General features: G+C 44.8%; 1 protein-coding gene across 2 annotated transcripts in view; it reads left to right on the top strand.

The window, feature by feature from the left end:
* ankrd50 (ankyrin repeat domain 50) overlaps positions 1-10,364 on the top strand; it is a 38,115-nt gene extending 27,751 nt beyond the window's left edge. Inside the window, exons 4-5 of one of the 2 annotated variants that reach the window (XM_069716500.1) lie at positions 4,527-8,071; positions 8,377-10,364. In XM_069716500.1, the coding sequence (XP_069572601.1) occupies positions 4,527-8,068 (3,542 nt within the window). In that variant the 3' untranslated portion in view covers positions 8,069-8,071; positions 8,377-10,364. Of the gene's footprint in view, positions 1-4,526 lie in introns of both variants that reach the window. The other variant, XM_069716499.1, reaches the window with a different exon arrangement.
* Positions 10,365-19,088: the final 8,724 nt, after the last annotated feature.

The following is a 19,088-nucleotide window of genomic DNA, read 5'->3' as shown; positions in this document are numbered from 1 at the left end:
TTGATCTTTGGAAAAGAAAACGGTTCTTGGAAGGCGTCTGAACATTCGTAGCCGTCGAGAGTCCGTTTCATTCTTGCGTAGTGCTTAATAGTAGTTCCTGTTACACCGCAGTCATCAGAAGCAGATTGGATGACTTTCCCCTCTGCGGTTCTTTTCGCGCTTTATCGGCAGCGCGTATTGCCAATGACTTCACGGTTTGCTGCGAGTGGAAATTGTAGGCCATCTCCCAGCATGTACGGCAACACAAGGGAAAAAAAAAAGTCTTGTTGTGAGTGAAGGCCCCTGATCGGTCTATTCTTTTATTTCTTAGAAATATATTGAAGAAAAAAAGCTTAAAAAAAAAAAAAAAATCGAGACAAGTGTTTCATTTCTTGGTGGCAGCAGTAAAATTTCTCTCTCTCTCTCTCTCTTCGTCCTCTCCTCCAGCTTTCCCTTTTCACTGTATCTTCATAATTGGTGTGTCAGCGACCGTGGAATGTAGGAGAAACTGTTTATCATAAACTACAGCGCAGACGCATTTTTCTTCTGTTCCCCGGAGAAAAATATTCATGATCGAGTAGCATCTCCAGAATTGGGCTGTAATGCATACGCAATGTTTTTCTTAGTCCCACTGTGAATAGAAACAGAATCAACATCCAGACCAAATATTACATGTCACACTTTGCTGAAGTCACTGGCTGGGTGAAAAATTGTTCTTCTCTCTTTTTTTTTTTTTTAAAAGGTCCCTCTAAAAAAACCCTGAAGTCTTTTTTTGTTTTGTTTTGGGTTTTCCCTTTAGTGGCCTCTTTGCCCCTTCTCAGCTTGTGGGTTTCCTGTCCCAGCTGGAGCAAACCCAGATTGTCCAAAGAAGGATTAGGTCCTGAAGAAGTAGGAGGAGCGGCCACTGACGTCAGAGCATCGAAAAGTCACACGTCGGGCTGAGCTTCAGCGTATCTTTCAAATTAAACTGTAAATGCTAAATCTACTGTCGAGTAGAGATAAATAAAAAAAATGCCAATAAAGGGGGAAGGAAGGGGACGTACATCAGCTAGTTTCGCCTTCAAGCAACTGGAGAAAATGAAGAGCGGAAGAAAGCCTGAAATTTGATCTGTAATGCTTGAAGTTTAAAGCAGAGGAATAGGGAGCACACAGAGAACAGGAATTCACATTAGCATCAATGTGGTACCTTCAATCGCTGCTGTATCTTTTGATATAAAACTTAAGGTAACCCCAGAGTCATAATAACTTTTTACAGTTCTTCCAAGACGGCTGTGAAAGTGAGTAATCACTCAGGGTTTTGAAGAGAAGGTTGGAAATATTCCGAAAATCTTCACGGTCTCTACTCATGATTTTCACAATTTCCTAATGGTCAATAAATAAAAAGAAATCAAATGGTCTATGCAACTATACCTTAAAATACGTTTTTCCTTTTGTTTACTGGCGCTTGGTAGTAACGCATTTCTACCGCCAGAGGGTGGCGGCAATGTGCCTAAAAGCTGTTTGCCAGCCGACCGTGAAATTAGATGCCGCAGTACAAAAACAAGTGGAAAAATGAAAGGATGACTACGACCGTCAAAATGTTGAATGGAGCTACTTAAAAGAAACCAATGAAAACTCCTGCAGGTATAAAGCGAGCACGTCACAGCTATGCACAGTCATTGGAGAGTGAAGCACTGGAGCAGACGGACGATCCCACAAGTTAACAATCAGTGATTGGCTTCGTCACGGGACGAAGTCGGTTTGATGTTGGACGTGCCGAGCAAAACAACTCCTCTGATCTCAAAGATTGCAGCTAAAGACATGCTTCCCATCAGTTTGATGCCATTTGTTGAGTCTCAGTTCACTGCGTGGATGCCTCTCTCTCTTTGTGTGTGTGTGTGTGTGTGTGTGTGTGGGATGGGGGTGAGGGGGGAACAGTTTTTGAATAGTGGTCAAATAGTTCTCAGTGAATGTTGAACAATTCAAATCAATGTCATTTTCTGCTGAGGGAAACAGGCTCTAAGGGAGTGTCGGAAAGTTCACAGCCACTGAAAACAATGAGACTGACATCGGGGTTAGGGTCATTGAGTTTCTGTATTCGCAAGGCAATTATATGGTATGATGTTAGAGAGTGGTACGAGAGCTTCACAAATTTAAACCGTGTCTTTGTCAAACATTAACTTAAATCAGTCGTGATAAATATAGATTTCTTTAATGAGAAGTTATTTGTTTAAAAAAAAAAAAAAAAAAATTCTCAGGGTTTCATTCTCACACTGTCGAACCGAAACTGGATATTTACAGAGATTACACGCAGACAAAGATGAAATGTTGAGACAACAACTGTGATTTGCTGCTTTGTGTTTTGTCTGACATGTTTCTGAAGCTGGTGGAGTTTGTCGAGAGTGTAAACAACATTTCAAGATTAGGAAACACTCAGGGAGCCATCTGCTTTTCAGTAACATCAAAGACAGCAGTTACAGTGCAAAATCTTAAGCTCATCGCGACTGTAACAGCAGACATTGCACGTCAGCAGTCTCTTATTCTAACTACGCAGTGAAATAACATTTGCGGTCACATGGATATAACTGTGCTGTTGCTCTGCATCACAAAATGTATGAAAGAATGTAGAAAATAAAAGCTACTGTTAGGAATGTAAAAGCACATTGCAACCTGATTTTCATACAACATAAGTAGATTGAAATCCTGTGTTGTGTTAGTTATTATAAAGTGATTTATTAGAATTATTCCAAAAGCAGTACTTTTCTTCTTCCCCGTGCATCAAAGTTTAAAAATTAAATCTAGTCGCAACCTGAGGCGCGACTGCTCTAATTGCATCTCGGCACCGACTTCATCTTGTTTTATCGCAGTTTGAAATATAACGAAGGCCTCCAGGACAAAGTAAAAGGAGATTATTGCTGTTGAGGAACTGTCGGTTTGCTTATCGTAAAAACAAACTCAGAAGCCAGGTGATAGAGGAAAACCACGGCTCCTTTCTGTTTGCCAGGATCTGTTGTGCAAACTGTCAGTACCTGCTCGGGGAACTCTTGTTTAAAGCTCATCAGGTTTGTTATCTCGCTTCCAGGTGTGTGGTTACCACTGGGCCTGTTGCAGACTAAGATTTCACAGCCCTTTTTTTCCCCCTACCCACACAATAGCAGTCAGAGGAACAAAGCACTGCCTCAGGCTCGGTGACAAGAGGCGGATTCATATTGTGTAGGGGAATGTTATATAATGAAAGCGGTCTCATTTCACTGTTCGGGATAAAAAAGTTCTGTTCGTACATTATTTTCAGCAAAGTGTTTTTAAGAGTTTTTTCCCGGCAGTACGTGAAATGATCAGTCAGTTACGAGATGCCCAAAACTTAAACCTTTAATTGAAATAACCTTTATGTTAAGTTATTCCAGTCGGGGTATATAAGTGCAGCGTTTTCCCACAGTAGGGAGGCTTGTTAGGTACTGAATAAAAATCAACAACTCCGAGAGAGCTTCCGGTGACATTTTTTTTCCTGTCCCAGTAACCCTCGAGAACCATGGGAACTGTAAATAAAAGTATGCAGAAATGCTCCCCTTTGCCCTCGGGCTGCCGGCTGCACAGACCATGAACAGATTGTTTTAACATGGAGGAAAGTTCACTTCATACCCATTAGCCGAGGCCATTACAGAGCCTTTTTTTTTTTTTTTTTCCACCTCTCGGAGAGGAATTCCCATTAAAGATCCTTCATTAAGACCCACTGTGACAAGTTTTTTTTTTTTTTTCCAGTCGGATTTCTAAAGGTCTGCGTGGGGAGCGTGTAGCACGATAAGTGAGGCATTGGAGAAATGTTTTACAGGCCATTGATGTGTTACGGGGCATGGAAATGATGTCTCCCCTCGCTCTGCCCCATTTTGATTGCCCGGCCCCTTCAGCGGATCTGCTCCTGCTGATTATCAGCCTCCGCAGTCAATGAATGGGTTGAGTGACCAATGAAGCGGGCTTTAGTGTTGAAATAAATGATATTTTTTCTCGGGGTTGCCATGATATGATTGTAGTTAGGAGGCTTTCTGCTATTTTTGAGTATTTTGATTTTGGGGTTTAGTGGTACATGGACAAACCAGCATTGACATATTTGTTTGTACTTATTTTTTTGCTTTTGTTTTCTGACACAGGCACACTCTAAAGTATTACAGCTGAAATTGCCTCCGTATCAGACACAGTGTAGTGCACTAACTTGTTTTTGTTCTATTTTTTATGGGCTGATAGCGAAACACCTGCTGATCTCGTCTGCTTCCAGCAGCCACAGAGGTTACGCTCTCAATTCCTCTGAAAGGCTTTTCTCCTTAACAACATGGCTTTACTGTTAATTATCTTATGCCTTAGGAAATTAAAGGCTTGGCTTAAACTAATTATACAAAAGTACATGATCAGTGGATAAATATTAGGTATGATCTCAAGGTCGGACGTGGCCAACGAGGAGGAGAGTAACACAAAACCACCGTCTTTGTTACGTTTATCCCTTTGTATTAAGTTATTTCTCTTTATGTTGTCCATTTGTCACGAGACTCATCTGTCGTCCTTTTCTTTGATTTCAGGATTCCGCAAAATCAGCCTGGATGATCTGCGCAAGGCCTACATCGTCAAGGACGTGCAACAGTACATCCTTCACAGGCTGGACCAGGAGGAGGCCCTGAGGCAGCATCTGACCAAGGAGACGGCGGAGATGCTGAACCAGCTTCACATCAAAAGCAGCGGCTGTTTCCTCTACCTGGAGCGCGTGCTGGACGGCGTGGTGGAGAGCTTCATCATGCTTCGCGAGATCCGGGACATCCCCGGCACCCTCAACGGCCTCTACCTGTGGCTCTGCCAGAGACTATTTGTCAGAAAACAGTTTGCCAAAGTCCAACCGATTCTTAATGTAATCCTGGCAACTTGCAGGCCACTCACAATCAAGGAACTGTACCATGCAGTGTGGACCAAAAATATGACTCTGACTATGGAGGAGTTTCAGAAAAAGATGGACATTCTCTCCAAGTTGTTGGTCGACGGCCTTGGGAGTACTAAGATCCTTTTTCACTACAGTTTTGCAGAGTGGCTACTGGACGTTAAGCACTGTACCCAGAAGTACTTGTGCAACGCAGCGGAAGGACATCGGATGTTGGCGATGAGCTACACTTGCCGGGCGAAGCAGCTCAAACCGCTGGAAGTGCAGGAGTTTGCGCTGCACCTCGTCAATTCCAATCTGCAGATCGAGCCTTTTAATCTGGCTCTTTGGATGGTTTGGAACGGAACCCCCGCTAAAGACTCTCTGAGCACCTCCATACCGAGAGAACAGGAGGTTCTGCAGCTTCTGGTCAAAGCTGGCGCTCACGTTAACAACGAGGACGACCACGCTTCGTGTATTGTACAACAGGCCCTAGAACGAGAGGACTCTATACGGACATTACTAGACAACGGGGCGTCTGTGAACCAGTGCGACTCCAGCGGAAGAACTCTCCTGGGCAATGCCGCCTACAGTGGGAACCTCGACGTGGTGAACTTGCTCATATCGAGAGGGGCAAACATGGAGCTGGAAGACAACCACGGACAAACGGCACTTACTCTTGCTGCGAGGCAGGGCCACACCAAAGTGGTCAACTGCCTGATTGGCTGCGAGGCCAACATAAACCACACGGATCACGACGGATGGACTGCCCTCCGCTCGGCCGCTTGGGGCGGACATTCGGAGGTGGTGTCCGCGCTGCTTTACGCCGGCGCCAAAGTGGACTGTGCCGACGCGGACGGCAGGACGGCTCTGAGAGCTGCCGCCTGGGGAGGCCACGAGGACATCGTGTTGAACCTTCTTCAGCACGGGGCTGAAGTCAACAAGGCAGACAATGAAGGAAGAACGGCTCTCATCGCGGCAGCGTACATGGGGCACAGGGAGATTGTCGAGCACCTGCTGGACCACGGAGCCGAAGTTAATCATGAAGACGTGGACGGACGGACTGCCCTGTCGGTCGCCGCTCTCTGTGTTCCCGCTAGTAAAGGCCACGCGTCGGTCGTGAGCCTCTTGATCGACCGGGGAGCGGAGGTCGACCACTGTGACAAAGACTGCATGACTCCTCTCCTCGTGGCGGGCTATGAAGGACACGTGGACGTGGTCGATCTGCTTTTGGAAGGTGGAGCCGACGTGGATCACACGGACAACAACGGTCGCACGCCTCTTCTGGCTGCCGCGTCGATGGGCCACGCATCCGTTGTCAACACTTTGCTTTTCTGGGGGGCCGCCGTCGACAGCATCGACAGCGAGGGGAGGACTGTGCTGAGCATCGCCTCCGCTCAGGGTAACGTGGAGGTGGTCCGAACTCTGCTGGACAGAGGTCTGGACGAGAACCACAGGGACGACGCAGGCTGGACGCCGCTACACATGGCTTCGTTCGAGGGCCACCGGCAAGTGTGCGACGCCCTCATCGAACAAGGCGCTCGTTGCACGGAGGTAGATAACGATGGTAGAATACCGCTGATATTAGCTGCACAAGAGGGACATTACGACTGTGTGCAAATTCTTCTTGAAAACAAGTCATGCATTGACGAGAGGGGATACGACGGCAGGAATGCTCTCAGGGTAGCTGCACTAGAAGGTCACAGGGACATTGTTGAACTGCTGCTGAGCCACGGCGCCGACATAGATCACAAAGATGCAGACGGGCGCCCGACACTCTACATATTGGCCCTTGAAAACCAGCTGGCCATGACAGAGTATTTCCTTGAAAATGGAGCGAATGTGGAAGCCTGCGACACCGAGGGCAGAACGGCCCTCCACGTATCCTGCTGGCAAGGGCATGTCGAAATGGTGAGGCTGCTGATTAACTATCACGCTGACGTGAACGCCTGTGACAATGAGAAGCGATCCGCCCTCCAGTCTGCCGCGTGGCAAGGCCACACAAAAGTCGTGCAGTTTTTGATCGAGAACGGCACCCACGTGGATCATACGTGCAACCAGGGAGCGACAGGACTCGGCATAGCCGCCCAGGAGGGTCACATCGACGTCGTGCAAATACTTCTCGAAAACAGCGCCGACCCCAACCACGCCGACCAGTTCGGACGCACAGCGATGAGAGTGGCAGCAAAAGGCGGCCATTCGATGATCATAAAGCTTCTGGACAAATATGGAGCCACGACCCTAAATGGCTGCAACCCCTCCCCAGTACACACCATGGAAGAAAAAAAACCTTTGGCGGTGACTGGTAAAATGCAGTCCCTCACCATCAAGTCAAGCAGTTCTGGCAGCACCGGGGCAGGAGACGTGCAGTCGTCTGGACGCGGTCTACCCAACGGGCCCGTCCATGCTTTCAGCTCGCCGTCAGAGTCTCCCGATTCCACTGTAGATCGGCAGAAATCCTCCCTGTCCAATAACTCCCTCAAGAGTTCGAAGAATTCGTCCTTGAGAACCACGTCGTCTACAGCCACGGCGCAGACCGTGCCCATCGACAGCTTTCACGGGCTGACGTTCACAGAGCAGATTCAGCAGCACTCGTTGCCTCGCAGCCGGAGCAGACAGTCTATCGTGTCCCCTTCCTCTACGACGAAGTCCATCGGTCAGCAGCCGTCGTCTCCATCCAACGACTTCGACTGGTCTCAGCTGAAACCCGGTCTGAAGTCGACAAAGGGAACGAAGACCGGAAATGGGACGTCGAATAGCAAAGGAGCACTGGGAGACAAGAAGAAAACCAAGAACAGCGGATCCAACCAAGGTCAGGTTCTGGAGTACGAGATGACCCAGTTTGACAAGAGAATCGCCCTCAACAAATCAGTAGCTAACATCGCAGTGAAGGATCCTCACTGTAAGATCATGATCGGTGGTTCAATTCAGCAGGAAAGGGGGCAATGCCAAGATCAGTTCTTCCTCCAGCAGCAGAGCATCGCTGAGAAGAAGAGGAACGGTATCATGACCAACCCCAACTACCATCTACAGGGTAATCAAGTTTTCTTGGGTAGGGTGTCGGTTCCTCGGACTGTGCAGAACAGGGGGCACCAGGATGTGCTAGAGAACTATCCCATAGGGGAAACAGAGCTAAGCCTTAAACAAGCCCTGAAACTGCAGATTGAAGGATCAGACCCCGGGTTTAACTACAAAAAGGAGACTCCATTATAGCTGGTAAGAGACACTTCAAAATAATCCTTCAGTGTGTGCTCTTGTTGAAATGCATCAAGCGTATGTCTAGAAGTTGAAATCAAGGCCAGCGTGACAGCACACGACACACACTTTCTGTCTTGCCTTTTTCCTTTGCAGTGACTAATACAGAGAGGCAACATGACTTGACACATAGTTGATTCTGGGTTTGTAGAACAACAGAACCATTACGAGTTGAGTTTAATCGGACCTGCATGAAGAATGCCTCAATCTGGATGAGCACCACCCAAAACTAAACATTAACCAAAATCATTGCTGTACTGTTTCAGATGTCTTGAATGCCATTCGTCATGCAGACGTTGGAGGAAATGTGCCAAAGCAACTGTTTTCATCTGCATTTAAAAAAAAAAAAAAAAAAAATACTCAATTTTTTTGTTTTTTTTTCCATCGGTGGGAGACCTCATAATAATACCTAGGGAAGATTGTTGATCGCTGCCTAAGGCTTACGTGAACTGATACTTCGATGTGCCTACATCTGTTACAGCCTTCTTCATGTTATTCATGCAACTATCATTTTAATTTAATGTAATGCTATTTAATAAACAGTGTATGCACTTTTAAAAAAAAAAAAAAGACAGACACGCATTCGTTCTATTCACTTTGTATCCCATCCATGTTTTATCAAAGTAACTGTTTGAGAGAAACATACCAATGCTTTTTTTTTTTTCATTATTATTATTATTTTATATTATGTTTGTTCTCTCTATCGTTTTTTTTTTTTTTTTTGCACACTGACAGCGATGTACCGCTCTGTACATTGTCACCAATCAGAGGACACAACAGTAACTGATGCCATGGTGTGAATTCAAGCGCATTGATAGTCTTTCTTTCTAGAGACCCCAAATAATCTGTGTTGACTTCCGATCAGTGTGCTAAACCTACGTTGTGTGTAATATGTTAATAGCTATGGCAGTTTACTTCACAGGTATATACGAGCGTATTTATTTTTGTTTTTGGAAAAAAGCCACTTTCGTTGCATTTTGTGTTGCATTTCATTCTACCATGGTGCTGTGTTCAGAAGTTGCCTGCAGTTAGTTATTTTTATTTTTGGACTCCCAATTTTGTTGGCTTTGTGCGTTTGTGTATTATTACAACTATCCAGAAAGAGGGAAGTTAATGCAAAAAAATGTAAAAAAAAAACAAAACAAAAAAACCAGTTCATTTTTGTCCCTATGGGATTTTTCAGTTGTTGTGTTGTGTGTTCTGTTTTTTGTGTGCGCATTAAGAATATTTAAACCACCCATCGTGTAACATCAAGCAAAGGTTCGGTGCTAAAACGCAGCAATTTTCAAGCGAAAGCGGTGATTTAAAAAAAGAAAAAGAAAACACGCATATGTCCGCAGTGTTATAACCTTCTGCAGTGCAAGAAACAAAAATCCGAGCTTTGTTTCCTTAAGTGTCATGTGGTTCGTTTTCACTTATTCCTGCTGGATTTTTCATGGGGCATGGAAAAAAAAAAAAAAAAAAAAAAAGGGGGGGGGGGTCGGCCGTTGAAGACAACTCTGAGCTGTTGCTGCGATATTGTTTGAAAAGGCAGAGTTGTGAAAGCCAAAGTTGAAACGGCACACTCTGTCCCACCTCCTCCCGGCGAGAAGCCGAGTGTCGGTTCAACGGGACTTAAACCCCCGCTGGAGACGGAGCGGTTGGAGGAGGAGGAGGAGAGGGAGGAGGAGGAGGAGGTGCTCCGGCTGTGACACCGAGGGAACCGAAACATCTGTTTCTCATGAACGGCGCGGAGAGCTGCGTTAGCGTTTACAAGGCTGTGTCATATTTTGTGCAGGCTTTTTCATAATGTTAACAGTGAGCTATTTTTTGCCAAGAACCCTGAATCGGTGGGAGGCGGGGGAGGGAGGGAGGGGGGGGGGTAGAAAGCTATCGCATGCACAAACACTTATGGGAAAAAAAAAGAAAAAAAAGCCCCAGTGAAAGCTCTCAAGCTCTTCAGTACTACAGTAGCTCCCAAGGTGTGCCGGTGACGGGTCGGCGGAAGGATTGCAGGCAGGATCGGGTCTAGAAAAAAAACATACTGTATAGTCTTATGAAGCAGTTCTCTTCGTTCGTCTTGACTGTGTTGCGTCTGTCATCTCTTTGGTTTGATTTGTCAGTGATTGGATTGTAAATAGCTTCCCATGTACATTCAACTTTCATTTAAAAAAAAAAAAAAAAAAAAAAAAAAAATTCCTGTATTATATGAAGTGGAATTTTTCTGATGTATATTAAAGTGCTTAATAAACATATTTGCTTTACTGCTGAAAAAGACATCTTATACATTTTTTTTTTCACTGAGGAGCGCGATAACTTCATATTGTAGTCGTCAAAGTTCCTTCTTATGATGGACATTTGAATTAATGTCTGTTAAATTATACTGAAGAGATATTTTCCTGGTCAAAGTGCCAGATCCTCCAAACTCCAGGCCGTCAGCTCGCGTTTGCAACGGGGACGTCTGCGTCCTTTCCGAAGACGGAGACCAAAAATGGCTATTAAAAGAAATATGTGTGATTGATGGGGCGGTGAAACTGCCAGAAACCGACAAAATCTGCACTAACACAGATTTCTTTTTGGTCCTCACAGATATCCATTTATATCTGTTTCTTCTTGTTTTCTTAAAAAAAAAAAAAAAAAAAAAAAATTCACTTCAGTGTTTTGGTTGTTTTTTTGTTTTTTTTAAAAACCGCAGCCTTCACTCAGTTCAACCTACTTTGCTGTTGGTCATTTCATGCTGAGGGCCAAACCGGGACACTGCAGGCATCACAACACATGGATCAAACTGAAGTGGAGTAGACACGTGTGCCAAGCGCACCCCCCCCCCCCACACACACACACACACACACACCCCTCTTCTTCCCTTTTCCAGTTCACTCAGTTCAACTTAGTTCGAGAGTGGGAAGCAAGAGCAAAAGATCAAACTTAGATATGGTTTCACGATCAAATGCTGCAGCAAAAGGCCTGTAGTGATGAATTATGCTCGTTTCAATAAAAAAAAAAAATTTTTTTAAAAAAAAATGCATTTTAATAAACTGCACAAAAAAAAAAACAACATTTAACCGAACAAGCAGCATTTTAGCTTTCGGATCAAAGAGTAAAGTCTGGACGAAGTTGTTTTCTGAGACTAATTCGGTCTAATTACTGTCGCCCAACATTCAGGGAATAGATGCACAATCGAGCAGTAAAACATTTGGACCTGCTTTTTGAGTCTTTTCTGTCTGTGTGGAGAGAGAGAGAGGGAGAGAGGGAGGGAGGGTGTTAATGAGGAAACCATATGGCGCTGATGTCACGTAGCTCGGACAGCGAACCGTCTGCCAGCGGCCACATCTGCTTCTTCTCCTCCACCCATGTCCTTGTTTTGGATACCGCGCTACAAGTTATTCGCAAACACGGCGACAGTCGCGGCCAGCTTGTTCCTGAAGGGTTTTTTTTTTCCTTTTTTTTTAACCCGATTGGCTGAGAGCCACGAGCGTGCTCGCCGGCTTTCATTCCAGAAACACACTTAAAGCAAAAATATGTCTGTGATTAGGGCTAAGGCAGCCAGAAACTACCGAGCGATCAGCTGATTCGTTGTTTCGGATGCACTGAAAACCGGCCCATTTTTTTTTTCAGCTCGTCAAATAAAAAAATGTAATTCAGATTCTTTCCCCACAGCTCGTCCCGGGATGAAAGATCTTCGCAAGACTCGTAACAGATTTATTTTGCAAGCCTGGCAGGGCTGTGCAGCTGACGTCTTACTTTCAACTCCCTCTCTGATCACATATGTTGGGCTTTAAACGATCACAGTATCCCAAGTTATCCCAAGACGGTGTTGCATTAGGTTTTTTTTTTTTTGTCGACAAGTCTCTGAGCTCTACAACTTTAGTACGAGACTTAGATTTTCAAAAAATATCCACTTTGAAGATAAAATCTTTGTGATGGCTGAAAATGCCAGTTTAGTGGGACAAACCTGAAGAAAAAAAAAAAGGTGCGTTTTCAAAATCTTTTTTCGTATAAAGTACCCTTGCATGACTTGTGTTGTGATTTATTGCTATATAAATAAAGTTAAATTGAATATCCTCAATCATATGACTTTGGCAACAAAACAAAAACAAAGCCTGAAAAAAAAATCTTGTTTCAGTAGGAAAGAGATTAATTTAATGCCAACTTTTTGCTTCATGGATTACTTCCCTAATTATAATCTGATTGCAGAGTGGAAACACCACCTCAATTCTATGTAATGGACTCACCTGACAGTTTGTTTGACAGTCTTTGACCGATTGTATGAGCTCGAATCTGCATTTGGACACGTTAACTCGCTCTCATCGAGCGCCCGAGTGAGACTTTTTAAGAGCAGATCTTGTCAGAATGTTTTTATTCTCCAAATGTTAATTGCTGTTCTGGGAAACTGGCGTCGGTACAAGCATAAATAGTCAAGTTCTGGGGATCAGTGCCAGCCGTGATTGGGTGCGGAGGCAGCCAAGTGGCAGCCTCTCGGAGAAATTTTTACAAAGGGGTATTTAAATCTGTCCATCCTTTTTTTTTTTTTTTTTTTTTTTTTATAATGACACTAGTGCAGCCGCGCAGAGCTCTTCATCACGCCGGCTTTCAAATTAGATTGACTGGAGCTGCTACAGTCAAGGAGCGCTGTTCAAACTGGGAACAGGAAGAGAAAAAAAAAAAAGCATGACAATTCAGAAGAGACGTTCTTCAAAAGTTGGCGTAAACCTGCCGTTGCCCGACTGTTTCAGACGCTCTCGCCCCCCCCCTCCGCGATCCAACCCAGTATCACGGCGAAGCGTACAATAGACACGCCTATATGCTACGGCGAAACATGAGGTAGCCACGCTTTGGCCTCTCTAGGCGTGACAGTTTCACGTTTTGCCGTGATACCAACAACAGGCCTCACCTCCCCACGTCCAAACATTCAACCTAAAGAAGTTGCCCTCAATGCTTTTTTTTTTTTTTTTTTTTTTTCATCTCTGTTGCATACTTAAGTTTAGCCCCGCCCAAGTGGACTGTGATTGGTTCAAAGAAATACATTCTCCCCAGAATGCCATATGGGAGCAGCCAGACCAATCTCCGGTGCTGGCACAGCCCGGTGGAGGTCGGTCTGGCTGTGCGAGATTACTGCTACATTATCAGTGGAATATTGTTGGTTTTTTTTTTTTAGCTACAAGTTCTGCTCCTTTAGAGATGCTAATTTTATCCAGGAGAGACTTCTGTTGGCCAATCTTGGTTCTTCGGAAAAACCCTCCTTCAAACTTTCACCAAGCAGCTGCCCTCACGGTGACACTGCATAACGTACGAGGGAAGAAAATGCCCGTTGATTTCCTTCCAATTAAAGGTTGAACTCAAACTCTTTACAAGCATTTACAGTTATCTAAAAACTGCCACATGCAGAACAGTTGTTGATATTTGGTTTTTCCTGGAACTACGTGAGATTTCCTTTGCAGATTGAGTCAATTCACATTATTTCAAACGGTTACTTAAATCTTTTGTTGTCGAAGGAACACCAATAGTTCTTTGGAAAGACTTCTGCGAACCCGTAATCCAAACAAAATAACATTATACTTTTGCAACAGATAGGAGTTAGTTACCCGAGTGCATTAAAGAACTATACTTATTAACACGGGTAACAGACGGATTAAAAAGCAAAGTCTGTTAATAATATTTTCACGAGTCTTTTGTTCAGAGCCTTCGTGGCTGAAATGAAATGAACATGAGGAAACATTTGAAGTTAGCCAGATCAAGCGGACATCTATGTCTTGGGTGGGATGCAAAATATGAACGTACTCAGAACTGCAGTTATGTCCAGTAACTGCTATTTATTGACATAGTTTAGCTACCTATCTTGCCTCCGAAGGCTTTCTGCCAATAGGAAACGCTGACGTGGAAGGAATGTCACGTTAAATGGACCACGACTATGGCAAGAACCTTCTTGATTTAGCGGGCCTAATATTGCTTTAACAACATCGTATCACAGCAACCACTCAACACACAATACATGGCATATAGTTACTGCAATACAAACCAGTTAAAAAAAAAAAAAAAGGTTTACCCGCCCTTTAATGGCCGGTTGCTAAAAGCCTCAATCAATGGTAATTTAAGTCTAATCCATTAAAAACTGTGTTCATGACAATCTCAACATAGATCTCAACATCAGTCATAGAACCGGAGTTCCAGTCGTAACCTTTCCTTTTAGTTCCAACGGCCCCCCCAAGCTGCGTTTGACTGAGCCACTGGTATTGATGTAAAACACCATCATCCTCCAGCAGATACATTATGATCACTTTGTGCTTTTTTTTTTTTTTTTTTTTTTTTGGAGGGGGGGGGCACCGCATAAATCTTAGTTATAGCTCCTATATAGTTTTGGATTCCCACAATGCCAACAAGCAGTAATCACAAAGCTGGTTTGAGATGATGTTGTGACAGCCAGCCTGTTGAAGTTTATGCTCTCTACTGGCAACAGTTCAAACACAACTTGAGTTGAACAAGGCCGCGGAGGTTTGGATTTGTGTAGTGCAGCAGGTGGGGACGTGGGCGGGGGCGACGCGGGCGAGTGGGGGCATTCATGGGCCTTTCAGGGACTAAGCATTTCAAAAAAAAAAAAAAAAAAAAGGGGCACGGACACATTCAATATACAGCTCTCAAAAGCAGTGAATGCACTTTTATGAATGCACGTTTTACACAAGGAGGAATTTCAAAGAGTTCACACAAAAAAACAAAAAAATTATACCCTTCTATCTCTCGCAATGCAGCATCGACTGAAAAGTTCAATTCAAATTTTGGACAAAAAAAAAAAAAAAAAAGCCAGCGCCTACAAACAGGCAGCTCTGAAAGCAGCCTCCGCTCCCGACAACAATACAGCAACTCATGACCGGCAAAAGCTGGAGAATGAGAGATTACTGACATACTGTATTCGTCTTTGTTGCCTGTTTACATAATCCCCGCAGTCTCTCATCAAGCAGCACAGATGAAAAGCTTTCATCGTCGTCTCTCTGTGGAAAAACCTCCTTTTTCTTCTTTGAAAAGCCGACGCGGTGGGCCCCGCATGCATACAGGTGTTCCACTTTCGCTAAACAGCGAACGGGATAAGTAACACGCCTGACGGGGAAATCTTAAGTCAAAACGTCTGGCCGGGAGGGGGGGGGGGGCGGAGACAAAACACCCAGACGTTTCCCGCATCCTTTGAGCTCGGGGTGAGCGGTCGCACCGGCGCACCGAGCGCCATTAATCATTACGGCTGAAAGCCAAAGACAATAAGTCTCGCCGTAATAAAAGGCCCGGTGCTCCGCGGACCGAGATACTCCGGCGCGGAGACAAAAGCGGCCGCCTGTAAACCGGAGAGCCGGGTATTTCGCAGCGCCGCGCTCTCTCTCCATCACGGTCACTCTCGGATGCAAACCCCATATCCTCGAAATGTCAGCGGTTTTTGAGGAAGTAAGAAAAATGGCATTGTTTACAGCGCGAAGACAATCCAGTTTCGAAGAACAGCCGGCGCTTTTGTGAAGGCTTCATAAACCTCCGGGGGTCGGAGAACTTTCCCGGCCTATGAGGCGTGTAATCCTTCACATTCATCCTTATTGGTGTTGTGGGGCTTTACGTCTGACGGCGATGGATGTGTGAATCTGCAAAGAAGCAGCCGGGAGTTGAAAGCTGAAAATATAAACTGAAAGACTCACTGGAAGCTCGCGATCTCCTTTTCCGGTGCAGCGTCGAGGCTGGAAGGGTGTAGTACGACCGACGGTCCACTAGAGGGCAGCGAGTTTTAGTGACGCTGGAGGTCACCTGTGTTTTTTTTTGTTTTTGTTTTGTGCGTTTGCGTGTTATTGTTCCCGACCACGTGCTTTTCGTTGGTTTTCCAGGCGAGGCCGTGACGCTGCCACGCTGCCCTCTGGCGGACCGGCAGGTGTATTACAGGCTTCACCGGTCGCTGTCTGAAGGAGCGTAGAAAATAACAAATCGGTGAAAGAAGATGCAATTACGAGATAAAAACAATTATGAATTAAGTAGTGTACACAACGGTAGGAGCCGAAGGCAAAGTTAGAAAACGACCACATTTAGCTCGTGGGAGTGTTTAAGTGGTGGAGGCGAACTGTAAGAAACAAGTGTCCTGCAGTGTTCTGATTGTACTTCTGTTTCTAGGAGACAGAGTAACCGGAAACTGACGCTCAAAAACTTCCAAGGAATTTCCCAAATAAAACTGCAGTGCTCGGCAGAGTCAAAGGGAATTTTAGAAGTGAAGGAGTCTGGTGAGGTACAGTAAACTGTTTTTCTTTCAAGTCTTCAGCATGGAAATATCAGCCAGTGCAGCACTTTCGTCCTGAGTGACATTATACGCTGACAAGTAAAAGATGTACTCGAACTGAAAATGATTCAAGGTCCTGTATGCACGGTACCCGTTCACGGTATCGCATCAGTCACCGGTAATTGAAAAAAAAAAAAACATTTCCGTTTTCAACCTTTCTTGTGATGTATTATACACATAAACATATACGTAAAGTTTAGTTTGATAATTGACAAGTGTGACCTTTTCGAATTTGAAATAACAGCAGCATCAGTTTTTAAACATTAAAATAGTTGAAGTTTAGTTGGTTCCTCGTCTAAGTTCACAAGTTCATTTCATGTTCAGGGTCCTTAAGTTCCATTTTTATGAGCGAACTCTGGTCCGAACGTTGCAAGTTTAACCAACTGTAACCAAGAACAGATATTCTGAATATCCAATCTCGATTGGACCTCGAGAGGAACGAATCTGGTTGATACTAAGAACGAGTTCGGGAACCGAGACGCACTGAAATCTGTTCAGAAGCTGGTTTCCAACCTGTTTTCTGTGAAGCGTGTTTGAGTGCCCGGACGGATCGATAAACTCAGCAGCACCGTGTTCATTTTCTTTAATCATCTGCGATTGGAATAATCACTGACGCCATGTGATCCTCCTGCAGATCCCCCCCCCCCCCCACACACACACACACACACACACACCCCCCCCCCCCCACCTCCTACTTTTGCTGTGGCTGAGTGCAACACCGACAGAACAATGAGAAGCAGATTTCTTTTTGTTCCTTGAAACGCTGGTGTTTGTCTGTCAAGCTGAGAAAAGTGAGCACCACCTGGGTGTTTTATTGGTTCTGAGCTGCTAAATCGGCTTATTATGCAGAGCTATTATCGCCGGGAGTTGAGGACATTTCAGAGTTGGCAAAGGTTTTCTCTCTCTCCCCCCCCCCCCCCCTCCCCTCCCTCTCCACCTCACCTCCCTCCACCATCCCTCCCTGGCACTCTCTCTTTATTTCTTTGGCTCGGCTTCCTCGTTGTTGTTTTTTTGTTGTTGTTTCCCTTTGTTTTCATGCCTTGCTTACTTGCTTTTAGTTTCTGTATTTCTTCTTGTCATTCTCTTTGTTTTCCACTCTCCATCTTGCCTCCCCCTCCCCCCCTCCCCCTCCCCACCTATCTTCTCATTTTGATTCATCTCTCCTTCCTGGTCAGTGGTTTTTCTTTTACCATACCCCCCCTCCCTCCCTCCTCCACCCCTATTCTTTGAGATTTGCCTCTCTTTTTTTTTTTTTTCCTTTCTCTTGCCTCTTGCTCCTTTTTAAAAAAAAAAAAATTTATCCCCTATTTTATTTTATTTTTAGTCGTTTTCCCGTCTACCTCTTTGTCTCTATGGTTTTCTAATCGTTGCGCTCCTCCACGGCTCATAACCCTCGTTTTTTTTTTTTTTTTTTTTTCTCTCCCTCTTTGGCTCATTTTCAGACTTCTCTTCTGTCTCTTATTTGTCATGTCCGCCTTTCTCTGTCGCTCTTCTTTTTTCTTTGTCAGTATTTTTTTTTTTTGCTTTTGCGCCCTCCCCTGCCTTTTCCCTCTCCCTCCCTTCTGTTTCTTCTCTCCTTCAGCGGCTGCTGCAAGAGTTCATTTCAGGACAAAAACCCCTCCTCTTCTGCTGCTGCTGCTGCTGCTGCTGCTGCACACACACACACACACACACACACACACACACACACACACACACACACACACACACACACACACACACACACACACACACACACCGTTCGTCGACCAAAAATCAAAGTGTTGGGTGTAACGGGGCCCGGGGACAGACGGGGACAGACGGAGAACACTGAAGATGAAACAAAAGACGTTCTCTAGGTTCCACCGGCGCGCGGAGCAATATTGGAGCGACGAGCCGGGCTGAGGCGACGACGACGTCACACGATATCACAAATGGATGTTGCTCAACTGTGAAACTGGCACAGATCTGCCCTCTTTGGCTTCGATTTTGCGATCTGTTTGCTCCGCCTCGGCTCCTGCCAGTATTTAAATTTGTTTTGTCAGGAGTGCTTAACAGATTTGACCTGATTTGACTTCTGCTGCAGATGTTAATCCACAGTCTCCAGGACTTTGCTCGATGCTGGTGGGTTTTTTTTTTCCACGACGCGCTCGGCCGAACGGAGGTGAAAATTGAGGGATCCGATTTTTATTTTTTTATTTTTTGCTGGCACCTCCTGGGATGACAAATCCCAACTTTGTGTATCTAATAGCCTGCGACAATGATGCGGTAAGATTAAAGGAAGGTGGGGGGGGGGGGGGCACCAGTATACGTTTGCCAGAAAAGACGCTCCTGTTTTTGGCTCCGAATGCTGCAACCGACAGGATTAGTGATGCTAGCACCATTTCTCTGGGAAATGTAATACTCGCCAGTTTATCATCTTTCCAACACTTTCATTGAGATATCTAAAAAAAAAAAAAGTACTGAATATATAATGTGAAATATGGTGAACCATATAGTCATATATACTCCAAAAGGGGCTCGCGACCTGTAAGCGCTGCAGTTGGTGGAGACCAAAACAAAAAAAAGCTGAAAGGAGGCTCACATTTATCCGGTTGCCAGACTCAAAAAAAAAATCCTAATGAATGCCAGAGTGGCTACAAGCCCATTGGCTCTGATAGAGGTTAATGTGATAAAAAAAAAAAATTTAAAATAAAAATTGATGCTAAACTTGGTGCAATAGTAGTT

This window comes from Brachyistius frenatus, unplaced genomic scaffold, assembly GCF_029030835.1.
Source record: "Brachyistius frenatus isolate BFR_SWC_R1_liver_20210118 unplaced genomic scaffold, ASM2903083v1 Contig_158, whole genome shotgun sequence".
Lineage (NCBI taxonomy): Eukaryota > Metazoa > Chordata > Actinopteri > Embiotocidae > Brachyistius > Brachyistius frenatus.
Note: the sequence above shows the minus strand (reverse complement) of the source record. Positions and strands in the feature narration are given on the sequence as shown.